The following is a 23,639-nucleotide window of genomic DNA, read 5'->3' as shown; positions in this document are numbered from 1 at the left end:
CACAGTAGGTATGGTGTTCTTTGGATGCAACTCAGCATTCTTTGTCCTCCAAACACGACGAGTTGAGTTTTTACCAAAAAGTTCTATTTTGGTTTCATCTGACCATATGACATTCTCCCAATCCTCTTCTGGATCATCCAAATGCACTCTAGCAAACTTCAGATGGGCCTGGACATGTACTGGCTTAAGCAGGGGGACACGTCTGGCACTTCAGGATTTGAGTCCCTGGCGGCGTAGTGTGTTACTGATGGTAGGCTTTGTTACTTTGGTCCCAGCTCTCTGCAGGTCATTCACTAGGTCCCCCCTGTGTGGTTCTGGGATTTTTGCTCACCGTTCTTGTGATCATTTTGACCCCACGGGGTGAGATCTTGCGTGGAGCCCCAGATCGAGGGAGATTATCAGTGGTCTTGTATGTCTTCCATTTCCTAATAATTGCTCCCACAGTTGATTTCTTCAAACCAAGCTGCTTACCTATTGCAGATTCAGTCTTCCCAGCCTGGTGCAGGTCTACAATTTTGTTTCTGGTGTCCTTTGACAGCTCTTTGGTCTTGGCCATAGTGGAGTTTGGAGTGTGACTGTTTGAGGTTGTGGACAGGTGTCTTTTATACTGATAACAAGTTCAAACAGGTGCCATTAATACAGGTAACGAGTGGAGGACAGAGGAGCCTCTTAAAGAAGAAGTTACAGGTCTGTGAGAGCCAGAAACCTTGCTTGTTTGTAGGTGACCAAATACTTATTTTCCACCATAATTTGCAAATAAATTCATTAAAAATCCTACAATTTGATTTTCTGGAGAAAAAAATTCTCAATATGTCTGTCATAGTTGACGTGTACCTATGATGAAAATTACAGGCCTCTCTCATCTTTTTAAGTGGGAGAACTTGCACAATTGGTGGCTGACTAAATACTTTTTTTCCCCACTTTATGTATTAACCCTAGATGACTAACAGGGCACTGTTATGAAGCCACTGAGCAGCCATTTTGGTACTCCTCCTCCCTCCATTTAAAAAAAGATTTTGGAAGCTATAGAAATCAATTTTAGTATGTCTACATTCATTTTTGACAAGTATGTTCTATTACAGACACCTTAATGCATTCATAAAAATTATGTTTAGTAAACTGAACATGAAAATAAAAAATATAATAAAAAATATAAACATATTCCCTAAAAATATTTTTTTGGGAGAGTACTAATGTTACTGTCCCCACAACAAAGAAGTACTTAAATACATGTAATTTTGTCCTTGAAACATTTTATTGAAATACTGTATACTTCCATTCATTCCTATGGAGGCCGATGGCTTCAAAGCCTCACGTTGGCCATTACATAGCATTAGCAATCCGGGGTTTATACACATCATTGCATGTAAAATGTAAAATATGTGTAAAATACATTGGATTTGCAAAATGTCTTCAACGTAAACTGTTGTTTTGAGGGGGAAATCTAGCGTTAATGTGTCTGAATGAAACTTTATGTGCTGGTTTTTTGGCCAGGTCTCAATTGAAAATTTGATTTAAAAATAAAAATAAAAAGGGAACTATCCAATCTGTAGATACTAGCCAAGTAGATCTTCAAATGTTGATACAGTCTATTTGATTACATTGACAACCAAACACAATTCAATATACAATTTGTAATATAGTAATTAGCCTAAAGTGAAGGCTATCTTACAAACTAATTTAACAGTATTTATTCATTCAACCATAATGAGTAAAACATCCATGGCTGTGTTTTGGGGTTACTGTAACTATAAATGTCTTCTTATGTAATCATAGAAAGCGTGCCTTTTTCAAGATAGCATGCAAAGGTCACAGGTTTGTGGAGGTCTTCGCAATGGCTATAATAATCTGATCACTTGCACCATGTACTTTTAATGCAATCTCAACTGCAATTCAGGTCATTTTGTTGTACTATTAGGTGAAGCACTGTGATCACACGTTCAGTCGTATATAAACTAAATATTAAAAAAAATTCTCACATTGGAACTTTGTTGCGCTTTTAAATGGTTGAAAGCGCAGTGATAACCCATTTACAGTGGGGGGAAAAAGTATTTAGTCAGCCACCAATTGTGCAAGTTCTCCCACTTAAAAAGATGAGAGAGGCCTGTAATTTTCATCATAGGTACACGTCAACTATGACGGACAAAATGAGAAGAAAAAAGTCCAGAAAATCACATTGTAGGATTTTTAATGAATTTATTTGCAAATTATGGTGGAAAATAAGTATTTGGTCACCTACAAACAAGCAAGATTTCTGGCTCTCACAGACCTGTAACTTCTTCTTTAAGAGGCTCCTCTGTCCTCCACTCGTTACCTGTATTAATGGCACCTGTTTGAACTTGTTATCAGTATAAAAGACACCTGTCCACAACCTCAAACAGTCACACTCCAAACTCCACTATGGCCAAGACCAAAGAGCTGTCAAAGGACACCAGAAACAAAATTGTAGACCTGCACCAGGCTGGGAAGACTGAATCTGCAATAGGTAAGCAGCTTGGTTTGAAGAAATCAACTGTGGGAGCAATTATTAGGAAATGGAAGTCATACAAGACCACTGATAATCTCCCTCGATCTGGGGCTCCACGCAAGATCTCACCCCGTGGGGTCAAAATGATCACAAGAACGGTGAGCAAAAATCCCAGAACCACACAGGGGGACCTAGTGAATAACCTGCAGAGAGCTGGGACCAAAGTAACAAAGCCTACCATCAGTAACACACTACGCCGCCAGGGACTCAAATCCTGCAGTGCCAGACGTGTCCCCCTGCTTAAGCCAGTACATGTCCAGGCCCGTCTGAAGTTTGCTAGAGTGCATTTGGATGATCCAGAAGAGGATTGGGAGAATGTCATATGGTCAGATGAAACCAAAATAGAACTTTTTGGTAAAAACTCAACTCGTCGTGTTTGGAGGACAAAGAATGCTGAGTTGCATCCAAAGAACACCATACCTACTGTGAAGCATGGGGGTGGAAACATCATGCTTTGGGGCTGTTTTTCTGCAAAGGGACCAGGACGACTGATCCGTGTAAAGGAAAGAATGAATGGGGCCATGTATCGTGAGATTTTGAGTGAAAACCTCCTTCCATCAGCAAGGGCATTGAAGATGAAACGTGGCTGGGTCTTTCAGCATGACAATGATCTCAAACACACCGCCCGGGCAATGAAGGAGTGGCTTCGTAAAAAGCATTTCAAGGTCCTGGAGTGGCCTAGCCAGTCTCCAGATCTCAACCCCATAGAAAATCTTTGGAGGGAGTTGAAAGTCTGTGTTGCCCAGCGACAGCCCCAAAACATCACTGCTCTAGAGGAGATCTGCATGGAGGAATGGGCCAAAATACCAGCAACAGTGTGTGAAAACCTTGTGAAGACTTACAGAAAACGTTTGACCTGTGTCATTGCCAACAAAGGGTATATAACAAAGTATTGAGAAACTTTTGTTATTGACCAAATACTTATTTTCCACCATAATTTGCAAATAAATTCATAAAAAATCCTACAATGTGATTTTCTGGATTTTTTTCTCATTTTGTCTGTCATTGTTGACGTGTACCTATGATGAAAATTACAGGCCTCTCTCATCTTTTTAAGTGGGAGAACTTGCACAATTGGTGGCTGACTAAATACTTTTTTCCCCACTGTAGGTGACAATGAAACCAAAAATCAGACATTGTTTTTCCATTGGAATGTGGTTGTGCTTTTAAATGGTTGAAAGCATAGTGATAAGATAACTTTTGGCTGTCTTTCTGAGTGTGTGAATGTAGGTTGTCCTCTGATTGATCAACGTCTCAACCAAATATTACCCAATTGTCCACGTTGAAATCACTTGGTGTGCCCAGTGCAGTACTGTCTGGGAGCTCTTCTCTGATTCATAGTATTTAGTATATGATTTTTAGACAGATCCATTGCACTAACATTATGAACAATCCTTCATTGTCCCTCTGGAAGACTGTTTCATTATGTTCCTATGCATACCTTGGAATGTGATGATGACACATCATAAGCCTTTGTAATTTTGCTGGAGGATGAGGAACTGTCCCTGAAGTGTTGGCCTTGTGTAGAGCTGGGTTGTGTTCATTAGGCATCAAACAGAAGAAAACAGACCTAAACTAATCAGAAAAGCTCATTTTTATTTTCCGTTGCAAAACATTTTAAAAAGTTGACCGTTACGTGCCCTAATGAATACAACCCTGGTGCACTTCTGTGTACTTTCATCAATCTGGCCCCTCTCTATTCACCACATGTCCTCTGCCAGACTGGTCTTATAGACTAGACATAACATGGTAAATGTAAATCCGGGACACTTAAATTAATATGATATGTTACGCTTGGTATGGTTACATAAGATAGAAGGTTACGTAAGGCAAAAATGAAAGGAGTGTGGTTGGTCGTGGTGGATGGGTAGGCATATAACGCGTACGTCTAGCTACGGTTGTGTGTTCGAATTTCATCACAAACAACTTTAGCATTTTTGCCAATTAGCAACTTTGCAACTACTTAATACTTTTGACCTAACCCTTCCCCTAACCTTAACCCCTTAACCCCTAACCCCAACCCCTAGTGCTAGCTAAAGTTAGTGTTAGCCACCTAGCTAACGTTAGCCACAACAAATTGGAATTCTTAACATATATATGTTTAGAAAATTCGTAACATATTCTATGTTTTTGAAATTCGTAACATATTGTACGAATTGCAATTCATAACATATTGTACGAATTGCAATTCATAACATATCATACACATTTTAATTTGTAACATATCATACAAAATGGATGATGGACATCGACAAATTAATACATACCATATGAAACGTAACATACAGTGAGGGAAAAAAGTATTTGATCCCCTGCTGATTTTGTACGTTTGCCCACTGACAAAGAAATGATCAGTCTATAATTTTAATGGTATGTTTATTTGAACAGTGAGAGACAGAATAACAACAACAAAATCCAGGAAAACGCATGTCAAAAATGTTATAAATTGATTTGCAATTTAATGAGGGAAATAAGCATTTGGCCCCCTCTCAATCAGAAAGATTGCTGGCTCCCAGGTGTCTTTTATACAGGTAATGAGCTGAGATTAGGAGCACACTCTTAAAGGGAGTGCTCCTAATCTCAGTTTGTTACCTGTATAAAAGACACCTGTCCACAGAAGCAATCAATCAATCAGATTCCAAACTCTCCACCATGGCCAAGACCAAAGAGCTCTCCAAGGATGTCAGGGACAAGATTGTAGACCTACACAAGGCTGGAATGGGCTACAAGACCATCACCAAGCAGCTTGGTGAGAAGGTGAAAACAGTTGGTGCGATTATTCGCAAATGGAAGAAACACAAAATAACTGTCAATCTCCCTCGGCCTGGGGCTCCATGCAAGTTCTCACCTCGTGGAGTTGCAATGATCATGAGAACGGTGAGGAATCAGCCCAGAACTACACGGGAGGATCTTGTCAATGATCTCAAGGCAGCTGAGACCATAGTCACCAAGAAAACAATTGGTAACACACTATGCCGTGAAGGACTGAAATCCTGCAGCGCCCGCAATGTCCCCCTGCTCAAGAAAGCACATATACAGGCCCGTCTGAAGTTTGCCAATGAACATCTGAATGATTCAGAGGAGAACTGGGTGAAAGTGTTGTGGTCAGATGAGACCAAAATGGAGCTCTTTGGCATCAACTCAACTCGCCGTGTTTGGAGGAGGAGGAATGCTGCCTATGACCCCAAGAACACCATCCCCACCGTCAAACATGGAGGTGGAAACATTATGCTTTGGGGGTGTTTTTCTGCTAAGGGGACAGGACAACTTCACCGCATCAAATGGACGATGGACGGGGCCATGTACCGTCAAATCTTGGGTGAGAACCTCCTTCCCCTCAGCCAGGGCATTGAAAATTGGTCGTGGATGGGTATTCCAGCATGACAATGACCCAAAACACACGGCTAAGGCAACAAAGGAGTGGCTCAAGAAGAAGCACATTAAGGTCCTGGAGTGGCCTAGCCAGTCACCAGACCTTAATCCCATAGAAAATCTGTGGAGGGAGCTGAAGGTTCGAGTTGCCAAACGTCAGGCTCGAAACCTTAATGACTTGGAGAAGATCTGCAAAGAGGAGTGGGACAAAATCCCTCCTGAGATGTGTGCAAACCTGGTGGCCAACTACAAGAAACGTCTGACCTCTGTGATTGCCAACAAGGGTTTTGCCACCAAGTACTAAGTCATGTTTTGCAGAGGGGTCAAATACTTATTTCCCTCATTAAAATGCAAATCAATTTATAACATTTTTGACATGCGTTTTTCTGGATTTTTTTGTTGTTATTCTGTCTCTCACTGTTCAAATAAACCTACCATTAAAATTATAGACTGATCATGTCTTTGTCAGTGGGCAAACATACAAAATCAGCAGAGGGATCAAATACTTTTTTCCCTCACTGTATCATACTAAATGGAGTGTCTCAGATTTACGTACAGAATGATATGAAATGCTCTGAGACCACGTTGGCTCTGTTGATAACTAATGCTTGTGGGCTAAAGTGGACAGTGAGTGTTTCTGTTTGGCAGTTCCCCCATGCCAGAGGCCATAAGTTAGCTACAACATTGAAAGGAATCAATTTAAATTGGGCCTTCTCTCTTCCAATTTTCCCTGCTGACTTTCCCCTGTGTCTCTCTTTGCTCTGCATGGTCTAGTTTTGGAAGTTCACCAGTTTGGGAGGGATGCAGGGGTGGCAGAGGCGTGGCTGCTGGGACAGGAACCATACCTGTTCGGCCGTGAGTTGGGGCAGAGCGTGGACGAGGTGGAGAAACTGATCAAGAGGCACGAGGCGTTCGAGAAGTCGGCCGCCACTTGGGAGGAGCGCTTCTCAGCGCTGGAGAGGTTGACTACGGTGAGTGTTTTGGCGGGTTGCAATTTTTCTGTCACATGTGTCATGAATGTTTATGGTAAAACGATTCTTAAATTTTCAGTCCTATTCCAGTGGGTATTTGTAATGTTCATAAGGTTTCAATAAGAAAATATTGTTTAGTGAACAGCTATCTTGTGCTAGTCAATTATTCAAGTTCACGTACTAACATTGACACCTAGTGTTAACTGCATGTTGACTGCATGTCATTACAGTATTTACCCAGTATTTCATGAAAAATTATGTGGTAATAATATAATCTGGTGCGTTCAAATTATTCAACATAATTGGTAATAATTGGTACAAAGTTTTGCATGTTCCAATGAATTCCAAAGAAACTACAATGTAATCATTAGGTAATTAAATTAGCTACCATTTTTCACATCTTTAAGTCCCAGGTAAATAGCCAACGTTAAAATTGAAGTGTGACCCATCACTCTTTGAAGGTGGTATTGCCAGATTAATTTACTCAGACAAAGGTGGTAAAATGAGACTGAGGTTCCGTTGTGTCTTGTTCTTCCAGTTGGAGTTATTGGAAGTGAGAAGACAGCAAGAGGAAGAAGAGAGAATGCGGAAACCCCCTTCGCCGGAGCCTTTACCGGCGCAGGACTCACCACTGCAGAGGTAAGTGTAGTGGTGTTGGTAAAGAAACAGACCAGGGTGTGTTTCCCAAAGCCATCGTAGCTAATGGTAGCATGTTACTTATCTCAAAGACCCAGACTCATTCCACTCCCAGACTCATTCCACTCATAGAATAACAAAGTGCTTCCTTTTACGTATTTCAGTGTTTCCCAAACTCTGTCCTGGGGACCCCAAGGGGTGCATGTTTTGGTTTTTGCCCTAGTACTACACAGTTGATTTTAAATAATCAACTCATCATTAAGCTTAGATTATTTGAATCAACTGTGTAGTGCTAGGGCAAAAAACCAACATGTGCACCCCTTTGGGTCCCCGGGACCGAGCTTGGGAAACACTGACATATTTTGTTTAGAAGATTGACTTTCAAACAATTGTGACACTTTCAAGTAAATCAAGTTACTATGAAAATCACCACAGGCAAGTTGTTAGGTAGCTCATACTTACTCATCTTCGCTGATTCGCTTCCTGATGATCCCTTTCTACTGTATATTCTCCACAGTGGAGTAGAGAACGGACTGCAGAACGGACTGCCCTCAGACCAGGATTCCCTACAGGTAAGTTACTGCTCCAAAGCTTACCACCAAAAATATGCCAGCTTTTAGGACCAATAGACTGACTAGGGCCTTACTTCTCAGAGCTTTACATTCTTACATCTCACCTAAGGTGCATCGTTTGCATCTGAGCCATTTCCCAGAAAACATAATTGCATTAAAGCTGAAGAATGAAATATTAATATTTTGAAAAATGGTATATATGAAATATGAATTACGTTATTTTGGTGCCATCCATGTCCCTTCAAATTATAATAATCATTAATGTTGGTGCATGACGCCACTGCTGTCATGGCCACCTCTTGTGTAGGTTCATTTTTACCAGCCCACAATCTGCATTTTGTCCTGCGCTACCCTGTCATCCCAGTAATTCCTGAATCACTACTAACTACAAACTAAGACCCAAGTATATGTAGATCAGTGAAGCAGCAATGCCTGCTTGTGCATGCCTGTCACATGTTTGTTTATGTCTGTTAATACTCATTATTTGATTTATTTAAATGCAATATATTTGATCTGTAAGGCGTTATTAGTGAGAAGTGTAAAGATGCCCCTAAGAGAAAAATGTGTTTGTCTATCAAAATAATTGTTCTTGATTGATATCAAACCTAGTGCATTGGAATGGTATTACAGTGCAGACCTGGGTTCAAATACTATTTAGGGTATTTCAATTACTTTCAAAGACATTTCAAAGTAAATATTTATATATTTTTTTATTTGAAAAGACAAGTAGTTGATTATTGGAATGTATTTGGAAGTACACTTGGAAAGTATTTGAAACTCAAATACACTTCCATGCATGTAACCCAGGCATTTGAAAATAGTATTTGAAATAAGTATTTGAAAATACTTTCAAATAGTAGGCTATTTATTGGAAATTATTTTAAAATACTTTAAAATACTTCCAATAGCAGTAGTTGATTCGGGCCACATTATTTTAAAGTACTCAAATAAACAGAAAATAAGTATTTACATAACAAATAATCAAATACATATGTATTTGAACCCAGGTCTGCTACAGTGTAGGTATAAGAATAGAACAGGATCTCTACCCCCATGTCTCACAGTTACTGTGCTTTGATAATTATGCAGAACTTTAAGCTTTAGGTCATTTTTGTCCTTAAAAACACCGACAAAATGCTTGTTGGCCTCAGGTTGACATTATCAACAGGTCCGGCTCCAGGCATAAGCAACATAAGTGGTCGCTCCTGACCCAAAAAAATAATATATATATATTTACAGTATTTAATTTTTTTTAGGAACTCAGACAGGGTCTCAACTTACTGTTGAGAGTTAGTATAGTAGAATACACAAGGTGCAATTTCAAAATTTGGTTGTGCATCAGTAGTTTTTCTCTTGTTATGGCAGTTGCTAGCTAGGTTTCCATCCAATTGGCTACAGATTTTCATGTGAATATTCTAAAATCCGCATAAAGAAAACATGCGCATTTTCCTACCAGTGGTGTGTTTCCACCATATTGACTTGTTGTGGATAAAAATCAGTGTGTGATGACATTGTGCACACCCAACATTTTTTGCTTAAGTTTTAATGTACCGAATAAAAAAAGTTAAATGTGTTTCCATCGCCTTATCAACTCTACCTATAGTTTTGTCACAAAAACTGTTGCTTTAAATAGCAAATATGCCTACTCTGCTTTTGGCACGTGCGCTCTAGCCAACAGATTCAGTGCAGGTAGGCTGTGCGGGTAGGCTAGTCTACATGATGAGATTATTATGGATAAGAGCGAGAGTATTTTTACTGGTCAAACGGCAGTCAAGCATCGATCATCATGTCACCAGAATCAGACCCTCAATATTTATTGGAAAAGGAGCATCAAGATCACCGGGCACTTCACCACCCTGTGAAGTCCATCATAAATTATTTCATCTGTAGCCTAGTAAATTGCATGGTTTCCCGAGTCGTAGTGGGAGGACCACACACAATATCATCACAGATAGAACAATGAGACAGATATTTCACCAGATGTATAAATGTGAAGCATCCACTTGGCGTTTCCACTCATGGTAGGGAGAGGAAGCCAAGTGTCTGGCAGTGGGAGATGCTGGAACGAGATACATTTTGGCCGACATTCTGCACATTTTCTCATCGATGAAACATTTGATCTAAATACAGTTTTCTGTTCCCAAAACTAGAATATGTTACAAACAGAGTGGACTAAGTTTTGTAGACCTTAGCCTTTGCTAATGTTTTAAAAATGTGCATTGTTTAGAAGGAGTGCAAAGTCGAATTGAGTTATTGCACACGCGCACTTCAAAGTGTAGGCGTTCCCTAACGGAAATATGCAAACGTATGCTACAATGCGCCAATAGGATCTCGTTAGCTCGTGCTTGGCTCTGCTCACCTCCTTGCTTGTTCTGCCCACTATGACTAATTTGTTCCCATTTGAAATGACGGGCTGTGGTCTATCTTGGTTTAGTTATAAAAATCTAAAAAGCTATCTAAACGTGTAGTAATCATGGTCAAATACTGACCTCCAGGGGGCCCCCATAGATTTTTTTTTTGTCACTCTCTCTCAGATATCATTAACATGGCATAAGTCTTGGCAAAATATCTAAGATTGCAGGAAATTGCTATTAAACTACAAAGATTTCTCTCCACTCCATGGCAAAATGGGTAGAATTGCAGAAAGCTTGCTTTAAAACTGAAACATTTTCTTTACTCCCCATGGCAAAATGTGTAGAATTGCAGGAAATTAATTTAAAACTTAAATATTTATCTCCGCCGTCAAGAGGGGGGGGGGGGGGGGGGGGGCACAAAAATGTTTTGCTCACAACCAAATCTCGCTTAGGGCCCCCCAAAAGGCTAGGGCCGGCACTAATGACCAACAATGATGACAACTCAAAACGACCTATTGCGTAATAACACCTGTCGATTGGTTTAGCAGTACAACAGCAAAGTAGTGCAAAGGATTTTTTGTTGTTGTTGAGACTAGAAGGACCCTTGGTCAAAGATAATGTGTTTTGACAAGAGTGAAGTGGTTATGGAGTGGCAGAATGGAGTTTGCTCATGCCTCTTTAACAGACACATTCTCTACATACAGTGGGGAAAAAAAGTATTTAGTCAGGCACCAATTGTGCATGTTCTCCCACTTAAAAAGATGAGAGAGGCCTGTCATTTTCATCATAGGTACACGTCAACTATGACAGACAAATTGAGAAAAGAAAATTCCAGAAAATCACATTGTAGGATTTTTAATGAATTTATTTGCAAATTATGGTGGAAAATAAGTATTTGGTCACCTACAAACAAGCAAGATTTCTGGCTCTCACAGACCTGTAACTTCTTCTTTAAGAGGCTCCTCTGTCCTCCACTCGTTACCTGTATTAATGGCACCTGTTTGAACTTGTTATCAGTATAAAAGACACCTGTCCACAACCTCAAACAGTCACACTCCAAACTCCACTATGGCCAAGACCAAAGAGCTGTCAAAGGACACCAGAAACAAAATTGTAGACCTGCACCAGGCTGGGAAGACTGAATCTGCAATAGGTAAGCAGCTTGGTTTGAAGAAATCAACTGTGGGAGCAATTATTAGGAAATGGAAGACATACAAGACCACTGATAATCTCCCTCGATCTGGGGCTCCACGCAAGATCTCACCCTGTGGGGTCAAACTGATCACAAGAACGGTGAGCAAAAATCCCAGAACCACACGGGGGGACCTAGTGAATGACCTGCAGAGAGCTGGGACCAAAGTAACAAAGCCTACCATCAGTAACACACTATGCCGCCAGGGACTCAAATCCTGCAGTGCCAGACGTGTCCCCCTACTTAAGCCAGTACATGTCCAGGCCCGTCTGAAGTTTGCTAGAGTGCATTTGGATGATCCAGAAGAGGATTGGGAGAATGTCATATGGTCAGATGAAACCAAAATATAACTTTTTGGTAAAAACTCAACTTGTCGTGTTTGGAGGACAAAGAATGCTGAGTTGCATCCAAAGAACACCATACCTACTGTGAAGCATGGGGGTGGAAACATCATGCTTTGGGGCTGTTTTTCTGCAAAGGGACCAGGACGACTGATCCGTGTAAAGGAAAGAATGAATGGGGCCATGTATCGTGAGATTTTGAGTGAAAACCTCCTTCCATCAGCAAGGGCATTGCAGATGAAACGTGTCTGGGTCTTTCAGCATGACAATGATCCCAAACACACCGCCCGGGCAACGAAGGAGTGGCTTCGTAAGAAGCATTTCAAGGTCCTGGAGTGGCCTAGCCAGTCTCCAGATCTCAACCCCATAGAAAATCTTTGGAGGGAGTTGAAAGTCCGTGTTGCCCAGCGACAGCCCCAAAACATCACTGCTCTAGAGGAGATCTGCATGGAGGAATGGGCCAAAAATACCAGCAACAGTGAGTGAAAACCTTGTGAAGACTTAGAGAAAACGTTTGACCTGTGTCATTGCCAACAAAGGGTATATATCAAAGTATTGAGAAACTTTTGTTATTGACCAAATACTTATTTTCCACCATAATTTGCAAATAAATTCATTAAAAATCCTACAATGTGATTTTCTGGAATTTTTTTCTCTCATTTTGTCTGTCATAGTTGACGTGTACCTATGATGAAAATTACAGGCCTCTCTCATCTTTTTAAGTGGGAGAACTTGCACAATTGGTGGCTGACTAAATACTTTTTTTCCCCACTGTATATCCTTCTCTATCATTCTCCACCAATGCATCATTATGTGGTGTGTTCTGACAAGCAGTACATAAATTGGCAGCTTTTTAAAGTTTCCCATCCATTCCTTTAGCTTCTCTCTAAGGTTATATTGAGCTCTCCAAACAACACCTTTCAGTGGTTGTACATGATCTCACATCTGATTCATAATCTTCTGTCACGAAGCTTAGTCAATGACAATGCTTTGCTCTCTATAGAAGTTTCTTTTTTACCATTGCAAAGACCTGACAGAAATACTGAATTAACCCAATTGTATTTGTATAACTGTCTTACAAATAAGTTTGTCACAAAGTGCATAATAGAATGAAAAATACATGTTTAATCTACTCATGGATCAGTACTGTTTCATTTTACATAGTCATCCATTTAAACATATGTGGACATTCATTTTAGCCTTTTAGTGGTGTTATAGGTCCGAGACCCAGCACCTATGATCCAAATGAGAGCTAGGCAGAGCTGAGACACAGTACCTTTCGTTATTTGAATGATCTAATGGAAAATGTGTTGTCCACATTTAATTTTCCACAGCCAACAACACGAGTAAGCAGCAGCAAAATCAGACAACCCCATAGTAGAATAGTTGACCTACTCAATTGTTCTGCCTGTCGGTCGCATTTTATGCGAGAAAATTATATTCCTCTCGAGGTGCATTGAAATTGCGAGTGCCGCACAGGGAGAGAAATATGCATGCCCAGTCATTGTAGCCTACAACATTCTAAATGCAGTCGCGGGAAAACACCTTTGAAAGCAGTTTTGATGGCCACTGTTTAAAGAGGAGGATCACTGAGCTTTCTAATGTTACTAGGCTACACTTATTTCTCAAATCCAAGAAATTAGTAAAATGCACCATTTTAGAACGGGAGTTTTTAGCACCGGCATGGTTTATGACCATTAGCAGGCGCCAATTGCCATGAATGCAAAGGGAAGACCGGGGCTAAATGTAACACAGGTCAGGTGTAACTGGTAGGCAAACATTATATTCACTGTAGGCTACATGAGCCTTGGTTGGCTGAGTGCCAGTGGAACGTTTTTTTTGGGACATTCAAGTCATGAATATGTTGCTGTAACTAGCATCAAGATAGCCAAATGTTTAGACTTTATATTTTTTTATCTAGCTAATGATTAGCCCATTGGGGTAAATGCAGATGGGCCTCAGCTTATTTATTTATAGCCACTATGTTGCATCAGGTGGGCTACATCAGGTGATAATGCTTATTGCTAAATAGCACACCTGCCTGATAATATGGACCAATATGTTATATTGGGCTCATTTCTGGAGGGGGAAATGATAGTTTAGATGTCAGCATCATTCGAGGCTGCTGTAATGACTTATGACTTATTACGCTTCTCCGTTCACAGCCGACGAGTAGTCCATGCGCACAGGCTCTCATGCAGTCCATGGATGTAGACAGAATCTTCTGGCTCAGTGTGTTCCAACACTCCAACAGGTCTAGGACTCAATCACAGCCCGAGGCAACAAGAGGCCTACTCAGTCAGGATTCTTTATCCAAAAACCAAAATGAGCTATTAGCGTTTTAAGCATATTATCTCTAGTTTTAAGGCATGATTGGGGAAAATAATGGGGGCTTCACACTCTCTCTCTCTCTCTCTCTCTCTCTCTCTCTCTCTCTCTCTCTCTCTCTCTCTCTCTCTCTCTCTCTCTCTCTCTCTCTCTCTCTCTCTCTCTCTCTCTCTCTCTCTCTCTCTCTCTCTCTCTCTCTCTCTCTCTCTCTCTCTCTCTCTCTCTCTCACTCTCTCTCACTCTCACTCTCACTCTCACTCTCAGAATGGCGTGGACGGAGTTGAGATCATGAATGGAGTGGCAGAGCAGAACTCAAAGGATCCGAGCCCCATTCCCTCGCCCACAGCCAGCCGGCGGGGAAAGGGCAGCCTGTCCTCCATGTTGCCGACCCAGAACCAGGATTTGCCTGCAGCTCAGCTGGAGGGCTTCCTGCACCGCAAGCATGAGTGGGAGGGACACAACAAGAAGGCCTCAAGCAGGTATGGTGAACAAGGGGAACTGGATCAAAAGAGAGAATCAAAATAGCATTGTTTGGAAGAAGTAATTTAATTATACAGTTTATTTTTATATAAAATATATTATTTTAAGGAAGTTAACTTGTGTTATACAGTACATCCCAGGCTTACGATGACTCATTGGGCTCTCTTTTTCAGATCCTGGCATAACGTGTACTGCGTTATCAACAATCAGGAAATGGGCTTCTACAAAGACAACAAGGCTGCTGGTCAAGGCATCCCCTACCACAACGCGATTCCGATCAGTCTAATGGGGGCTGTGTGTGATGTGGCCATGGATTACAAAAAAAAGAAGCATGTCTTCAAACTCAGGTTAAGATAGCGCATGTAAAATAATATATAAAATGAGAGTTGTGTAAGAGTTCCCTCTTCCAGAATCACCCCAGAAGTGGATCCTGTCAGTTGCACTTCATTACGCTATCTGCTTCAGTCTAAATCTGATTTCTTAATGCTCTAGTTAATTTTGTTAGAACCAGTTCAGCTTAATGACTGCCATTTCATAATGAAACATTGTTTAGCAAATGTTGCTATTCTAATCGCTTTTCAAACTCAAATATATATGTTTATAAAGTTACCAACATTTCTTTCCTTTTTTTTTCAGAGTTACGGATGGAAATGAGTATCTCTTCCAAGCCAAAGATGAAGTACGTCTGTTTCCTTTGTCTAACATTCAGTGTAATCGTGTTAAAGATTGTTTTAGTAGGCCAAAACAAAACAGTGGGTATACTGTGAAACAAATGAACAACAACTTTTGAATAGAGGCCCTGGTCTTGACTACCAAACCTAATTCTTGGGCTAGTTGTTCTAGAGTGAGTTTCCCAAAAATTCCCAAGCTAATGTGGCATTTTATATCTCATGACGACCCAGACTCAGTCCACTCGTAGAAAAGAAAAGTACTTATTTGGCTAATTTCATTCACTTCTAAACATAGATCTTTTCAATTGCCATTCTCTCGCTGCTGTTGAGCTGGGTTTTTGAGACAGAGAAAGCGCCACATTAGCTAGAAAGTGTTTAGGAAACTGACCTTTCAATGATTCCTTACAGGAGGAGATGAGCACATGGATCCAGGCCATTCTGAATGCGGGGACACCTGACAAGGTATCGATTACGCCCAGCAACCAGAGCACTCCGGCGTCGAACCGAGCCCAGACCCTGCCCGCCACCGTCACCCTCACCACCGAATCCAGCCCGGTCAAGCGGGAGAAAGACAAGGAGAAGGACAAGGAGAAGCGATTCAGCCTCTTCAGCAAGAAAAAACTATAAAGTTTCTCAGCAATGAAGATATTCAGTTTTTTATTAGTGCAGTATTGTTTTTTTTCTTTCCTTCTGTTTAATTTTTGTCTGCCCAGCCACAATGATATTCCAGCTCAACTACCCCACATGCTGTGCCTAATGTTCCTTGAATTGGGTAAAAGGATTGATGAGACTTGAAATACAAATGTAAAAGAAACATTTGTACTTTGTTAAGAGTGTCAAGGTGTATGGGGCAGGTTCCATCATGAAATTGATTTGGTAATATCATGAGGACCATTTTTATTTTTTTTAGTTTATTTTTTACTTGTAAAAATTGTTTTATGTGTTTTTGTGCTTTTCCCTTGTCATTATGTTTTGTTCAGATGGGTCTGAGTATTTAAACATTTCCTCAATTTTGTGAGGGTGTCTTCAAGAGGCAGGCCTGCATTCTCTTTTTGCTGTTAGAAAGGGAGACAACAGTGCTTCAAAATAATTAATTTTTTGTGACTGCACATACACATATTGAATAAAAGATGTAATGAAACTTTCCAACATTATTTACTATGATTCCTACTTGAGTTTAAATTTGAAACAAACAACCTCAAGAAAATATCAGGCTCCAAAAGGGCATAGTTAGCCAGTATTATCAATAAGCGCATGTCTTTTTAGGTCAAGATAAGCCTAATAATACACCTGTAATTGAAACAAGATGAATGTCTTGAAATTATTTCCTCATGGAATAATGTTTTATATGATGGACCAGTATTATTTTTTTTGTACATGTTTTTCCTTTGTTTGTTTACTTTTGTCCCTCTTGAGTTGCATCATAATATATGTTTCCAAATAATTATAGTTGGCTACAGATTATAAAATCAGTATGTATAATAAACACTTTAAAGCATTGATGTTAAATGGAAACGTGGAAATTCAGCATTTACTGCAAAAAAAGGTAATCCTCAAAAAAAGGTTGCTTGCTTGTTGGCTCTAGCACTGCACATTATAATTTTTGCTAGGTTATCCTGCTATTTGATACATAGTGTGCATTTCTTTGTCACTGTATCTATTGTATTGAAAAAACAACAACATCTTACTGCACAATCAGAAATGATGTAATAGGAATGAAATTCTTTGCAATGCCTGGGTCTTTGGGCATATATAGAACATTGACCCGGCTTTCTGATATATGAAACTGCACCTGTAGACTTTTTTTCTCTCTCTCTCTCTCTCTCTCTCTCTCTCTCTCTCTCTCTCTCTCTCTCTCTCTCTCTCAAATATGTGCGATGTCATTAAAATGCTTTTAAACATTATAGTCTGTGTGTTATCAATGATTTTGGAAAAGTGGAGCTCGTCTACTTGAAAATGTTGAATTTGATGCCATAATGTCTTGCTGTAATCTAATTAGTACTTTAAGTCTACTCTGTCTGCTCTGTGCGGTCAATGCAGCCACTGGTCTTGTAACTAAATACACATTCGAAGTTTAAAAGCCCTAGTCTATAACGTCAGCACAGAGCACCTTATACACTTGTGATGTGCGGGTCATATTTTTGTTAACCTGCACCAGCCCGCAATTGCTAATAACCCATCCGCAACCGCCCTACTATATGTGATAAAGTGAAAATCTGAGGCCCACACCGCACCCTAACCTGCAAATACAGAAAATGCCGGAACAATTTTTTGACAGGGTGTGCTCAATCATTTTTTTAATGCCTAATTTACATAGGCCTATGTTCCTTCTTAGAATTTCCGACATTTTGGTAGGCTATTTGTTCGTCAACTACATGCAGCTTATCTTCTGTCATTCTTGTTGTCTTAGAAGACAAGGGCTTCAGTGCCTTCAGAAAGTGTTTGCAACCTTTGACTTTTTTTGTTGTGTTACAAAGTGGGATTCAAATGGATTTAATTGTCATTTTTTTGTCAACGTCTACACAAAATACTCTAATGTTTATTTTTATTTTTTAAAAACTCCATAGTCCTGGCTGATGACAAGCATACCCATAACATGATACAGCCACCACCATGCTTGAACATATGAAGAGTGGTACTCAGTGAGGTGTTGTGTTGGATTTGCCCCAAACATACACTTTGCATTCAGGACAAAAAGTTCATTTCTTTGCCACTTTTTTGCAGTATTACTTTAGTGCCTTATCGCAAACAGGATGCATGTTTTGGAATAGTTTTATTCTGTACAGGCTTCCTTCGTTTCACTCTGTAATTTATGTTAGTATTGTGGAGTAACTACAATGTTGTCAATCCATCCTCAGTTATCTTCTATCACAGCCATTAAACTCTGTAACTGTTTTAAAATCACAATTGGCCGGGCCTCCCGAGTAGTGCAGCGGTCTAAGGCACTACATCGCAGTGCTTGAGGCGTCACTGCAGACCCGGGTTCGATCCCAGGTTACACAACCGGCCGTGACCGGCAGTCCCATAGGGTGGCGCACAATTGGCCCAGCATCATCCGGGTTAGGGGAGGGTTTGGCCAGGGGGGGCTTTCCTTGGCTCATCGCGCTCTAGCGACTCCTTGTGGTGGGCCAGGCGCCTGCAGGCTGACCTTGGTCGTCAGTTGAGTGGTGTTTCCTCCGATACATTGGTGCGGCTGGCTTCCAGGTTAAGCGGGCGGGTGTTAAGAAGTGCAGTTTGGCGGGTCATGTTTCGGAGGAACCAGCCGCACCAATGTGTTGGAGGAAACACCACTCAACTGACGACCAAGGTCAGCCTGCAGGCGCCCGGCCCGCAAACAAGGAGTCGCTAGAGTGCGATGAGCCAAGTAAAGCCCCCCCCCGGGGGCTCGACTGAGGGACCTTACACATCATTGTATGTGTGGGGTACAGAGATGGGGTAGTCATTTACAAATCATATTAAATACAATTATTGCACACAGAGTGAGTCCATGCAACTCCTATTAACTTCCAGTGTAGCGAGAGCAACTTTATCACAGTGCTACGTCATACCGGACGGATTTGAACGCCAATAACTCAGATACACATGAAAACATGAAATGACCCAGGGAGTCGATAGAACATCACTCAGAGATGCACAAAAACAACATAACATTCTAAATGGGTGAACCTTTCCTTTAAGTGTGTGAATTTGACCATTTTCCTGTCCTGCTAAGCATTCAAAATGTTACGAGTACTTTTGGGTGTCAGGGAAAATGTATAGAGTAAAAAGTACCCCCAAAAACTACATTAGTAGTTATTTCAAGTATTTTTTACTTAGGTAGTTTACACCACTGCTGCTAACCTTAGGCCTAACCGTAACCTTAAATTAAGACCAAAAAGCAATTTTTTCTTTTCATGAATTTTTATGATAGCCTAGCCAATTCTGACTTTGTGGCTGTGCTATCTAGTGGAACCCGTGTCTACTAGGCTAGCTAGATGTAAGAAAAACAATATAACATTGTTATATCATTACAATGGTGGTTGCCTCTGTGTGGACCTCACTTTGTGCACGGGGACATTGTCATGCTGAAACAGGAAAGGGCCTTCCCCAAACTGTTGCCACAAAGTTGGAAGCACAGAATCGTCTAAAATGTCATTGTATGCTATAGAGTTAAGATTTCCCTTCACTGGAACTAAGGGGCCTAGCCCAACCCATGAAAAACAGCCCCAGAACATTATTCCTCCTCCACCAAACTTTACAGTTGGCACTATGCATTGGGGAAGGTAGCGTTCTCCTGGCATCTGCCAAACCCAGATTTGTCCGACTGCCAGATGGTGAAGCGTGCTTCATCACTCCAGAGAAAGCATTTCCACTGCTCCAGAGTCCAATGGAGGCGAGCTTTACACCACTCCAGCCGACACTTGGCATTGCGCATGATGATCTTAGGCTTGTGTGCGGCTGCTCGGCCACGGAAACCCATTTCATGAAGCTCCCAACGAACAGTTATTGTGCTGACGTTGCTTACAGAGGCAGTTTGGAACTTGGTAGTGAGTGTTGCAACCGAGGACAGACAATTTTATATCAATTTCAATCAATTTTATTTTATATAGCCCTTCTTACATCAGCTAATATCTCGAAGTGCTGTACAGAAACCCAGCCTAAAACCCCAAACAGCTAGTAATGCAGGTGTAGAAGCACGGTGGCTAGGAAAAACTCCCTAGAAAGGCGAAAACCTAGGAAGAAACCTAGAGAGGAACCAGGCTATGAGGGGTGGCCAGTCCTCTTCTGGCTGTGCCGGGTGAAGATTATAACAGAACCATGCCAAGATGTTCAAAAATGTTCATAAGTGACAAGCATGGTCAAATAATAATCAGGAATAAATCTCAGTTGGCTTTTCATAGCCGATCATTAAGAGTTGAAAACAGCAGGTCTGGGACAGGTAGGGGTTCCATAACCGCAGGCAGAACAGTTGAAACTGGAATAGCAGCAAGGCCAGGCGGACTGGGGACAGCAAGGAGTCACCACGGCCGGTAGACCCGACGTATGGTCCTAGGGCTCAGGTCTCTCAGTTGGCTTTTCATAGCCGATCATTAAGAGTTGAAAACAGCAGGTCTGGGACAGGTAGGGGTTTCGTAACCGCAGGCAGAACAGTTGAAACTGGAATAGCAGCAAGGCCAGGCGGACTGGGGACAGCAAGGTGTCATCATGCCCGGTAGTCCTGACGTATGGTCCTAGGGCTCAGGTTCTCAGAGAGAAAGAGAGAACGAGAGAATTAGAGAGAGCATACTTAAATTCACACAGGACACTGGATAAGACAGGAGAAGTACTCCAGGTATAACCAACTAACCCCAGCCCCCCGACACATAAACTACTGCAGCATAAATACTGGAGGCTGAGACAGGAGCGGTCCGGAGACACTGTGGCCCCATCCGAAGAAACCCCCGGACAGGGCCAAACAGGAAGGATATAACCCCACCCACTCTGCCAAAGCACAGCCCCCGCACCACTAGAGGGATATCCTCAACCACCAACTTACAATCCTGAGACAAGGCCGAGTATAGCCCACAGAGGTCTCCACCACAGCACAAACCAAGGGGGGGCGCCAACCCAGACAGGAAGATCACGTCAGTAACTCAACCCACTCAAGTGACGCACCCCTCCCAGGGACGGCATGAAAGAGCACCAGCAAGCCAGTGACTCAGCCCCTGCAACAGGGTTAGAGGCAGAGAACCCCAGTGGAGAGGGGAACCGGCCTGGCAGAGACAGCAAGGGCTGTTCGTTGCTCCAGAGCCTTTCCGTTCACCTTCACACTCCTGGGCCAGACTACACTCAATCATATGACCTACTGAAGAGATAAGTCTTCAGTAAAGACTTAAAGGTTGAGACCGAGTCTGCGTCTCTCACATGGGTAGGCAGACTGTTCCATAAAAATGGAGATCTATAGGAGAAAGCCCTGCCTCCCGCTGTTTGCTTAGAAATTCTAGGGACAATTAGGAGGCCTGCGTCTTGTGACCGTAGCGTACGTATTGGTATGTACGGCAGGACCAACTCGGAAAGATAGGTAGGAGCAAGCCCATGTAACGCTTTATAGGTTAACAGTAAAACCTTGAAATCAGCCCTTGCCTTAACAGGAAGCCAGTGTAGGGAAGCTAGCACTGGAGTAATATGATAAAATTTCTTGGTTCTAGTCAGGATTCTAGCAGCCGTATTTAGCACTAACTGAAGTCTATTTAGTGCTTTATCCGGGTAGCCGGAAAATAGAGCATTGCAGTAGTCTAACCTAGAAGTAACAAATGCATGGATTAATTTTTCTGCATCATTTTTGGACAGAAAATTTCTGATTTTTGCAATGTTACGTAGATGGAAAAAAGCTGTCCTTGAAACAGTCTTGATATGTTCGTCAAAAGAGAGATCAGGGTCAAGAGTAACGCCGAGGTCCTTCACAGTTTTATTTGAGACGACTTTACAACCATCAAGATGAATTGTCAGATTTAACAGAAGATCTCTTTGTTTCTTGGGACCTAGAACAAGCATCTCTGTTTTGTCCGAGTTTAAAAGTAAAAAGTTTTCAGCCATCCACTTCCTTATGTCTGAAACACAGGCTTCTAGCGAGGGCAATTTTGGGGCTTCACCATGTTTCATTGAAATGTACAGCTGTGTGTCATCCGCATAGCAGTGAAAGTTAACATTATGTTTTCGAATAACATCCCCAAGAGGTAAAATATATAGTGAAAACAATAGTGGTCCTAAAACGGAACCTTGAGGAACACCGAAATGTACAGTTGATTTGTCGGAGGACAGACCATTCACAGAGACAAACTGATATCTTTCCGACAGGTAAGATCTAAACCAGGCCAGAACTTGTCCGTGTAGACCAATTTGGGTTTCCAGTCTCTCCAAAAGAATGTGGTGATCGATGGTGTCAAAGGCGGCACTAAGGTCTAGTAGCACGAGGACAGATGCAGAGCCTCGGTCTGACGCCATTAAAAGGTCATTTACCACCTTCACAAGTGCAGTCTCAGTGCTATGATGGGGTCTAAAACCAGACTGAAGCATTTCGTATACATTGTTTGTCTTCAGAAAGGCAGTGAGTTGCTGCGCAACAGCTTTTTCTAAAATTTTTGAGAGGAATGGAAGATTCGATATAGGCCGATAGTTTTTTATATTTTCCGGGTCAAGGTTTGGCTTTTTCAAGAGAGGCTTTATCACTGCCACTTTTAGTGAGTTTGGTACACATCCGGTGGATAGAGAGCTGTTTATTATGTTCAACATAGGAGGGCCAAGCACAGGAAGCAGCTCCTTCAGCAGTTTAGTAGGAATAGGATCCAGTATGCAGCTTGAAGGTTTAGAGGCCATGATTATTTTCATCATTGTGTCAAGAGATATAGTACTAAAACACTTAAGTGTCTCTCCCGATCCCAGGCCCTCGCAGAGCTGTGCAGATCCAGGACAGCTAAGCCCTGGAGGAATACGCAGATTCAAAGAGGAGTCCGTAATTTGCTTTCTAATGGTCATGATCTTTTCCTCAAAGAAGTTCATGAATTTATTACTGCTGAAGTGAAAGCCATCCTCTCTTGGGGAATGCTGCTTTTTAGTTAGCTTTGCAACAGTATCAAAAAGAAATTTTGGATTATTCTTATTTTCCTCGAATAAGTTGGAAAAGTAGGATGATCGAGCAGCAGTGAGGGCTCTTCGGTACTGCACGGTACTGTCTTTCCAAGCTAGTCGGAAGACTTCCAGTTTGGTGTGGCGCCATTTCCGTTCCAATTTCCTGGAAGCTTGCTTCAAAGCTCGGGTATTTTCTGTATACCAGGGAGCTAGTTTCTTATGACAAATGTTTTTCGTTTTTAGGGGTGCAACTGCATCTAGGGTATTGCGCAAGGTTAAATTGAGTTCCTCAGTTAAGTGGTTAACTGATTTTTGTCCTCTGACGTCCTTGGGTAGGCAGAAGGAGTCTGGAAGGGCATCAAGGAATTTTTGTGTTGTCTGAGAATTTATAGCACGACTTTTGATGCTCCTTGGTTGGGGTCTGAGCAGATTATTTGTTGCGATTGCAAACGTAATAAAATGGTGGTCCGATAGTCCAGGATTTTGTGGAAAAACATTAAGATCTACAACATTTATTCCATGGGACAAAACTAGGTCCAGAGTATGACTGTGGCAGTGAGTAGGTCCAGAGACATGTTGGACAAAACCCACTGAGTCGATGATGGCTC

At 41.5% G+C, this 23,639-nt stretch overlaps 1 protein-coding gene across 2 annotated transcripts in view; it reads left to right on the top strand.

Moving 5' to 3' along the window:
- The window catches only part of LOC311131280 (spectrin beta chain, non-erythrocytic 1), a 113,328-nt gene extending 95,980 nt beyond the window's left edge, over positions 1-17,348 (top strand). For both annotated transcript variants that reach the window (XM_084164168.1, XM_084164169.1), the window contains 7 exons: positions 6,674-6,870; positions 7,409-7,509; positions 8,024-8,078; positions 14,558-14,772; positions 14,947-15,120; positions 15,410-15,452; positions 15,853-17,348. In XM_084164168.1, the coding sequence (XP_084020294.1) occupies positions 6,674-6,870; positions 7,409-7,509; positions 8,024-8,078; positions 14,558-14,772; positions 14,947-15,120; positions 15,410-15,452; positions 15,853-16,071 (1,004 nt within the window). In that variant the 3' untranslated portion in view covers positions 16,072-17,348. The remainder of the gene's footprint in view (positions 1-6,673; positions 6,871-7,408; positions 7,510-8,023; positions 8,079-14,557; positions 14,773-14,946; positions 15,121-15,409; positions 15,453-15,852) is intronic.
- Positions 17,349-23,639: the final 6,291 nt, after the last annotated feature.

The sequence above is a fragment of the Coregonus lavaretus genome (genome assembly GCF_964263955.1).
Source record: "Coregonus lavaretus genome assembly, chromosome: 6".
In the NCBI taxonomy this organism is placed as follows: Eukaryota; Metazoa; Chordata; class Actinopteri; order Salmoniformes; family Salmonidae; genus Coregonus; species Coregonus lavaretus.
The sequence above is the reverse complement of the archived record's forward strand: the minus strand, read 5'-3'. Positions and strand labels throughout refer to the sequence as shown.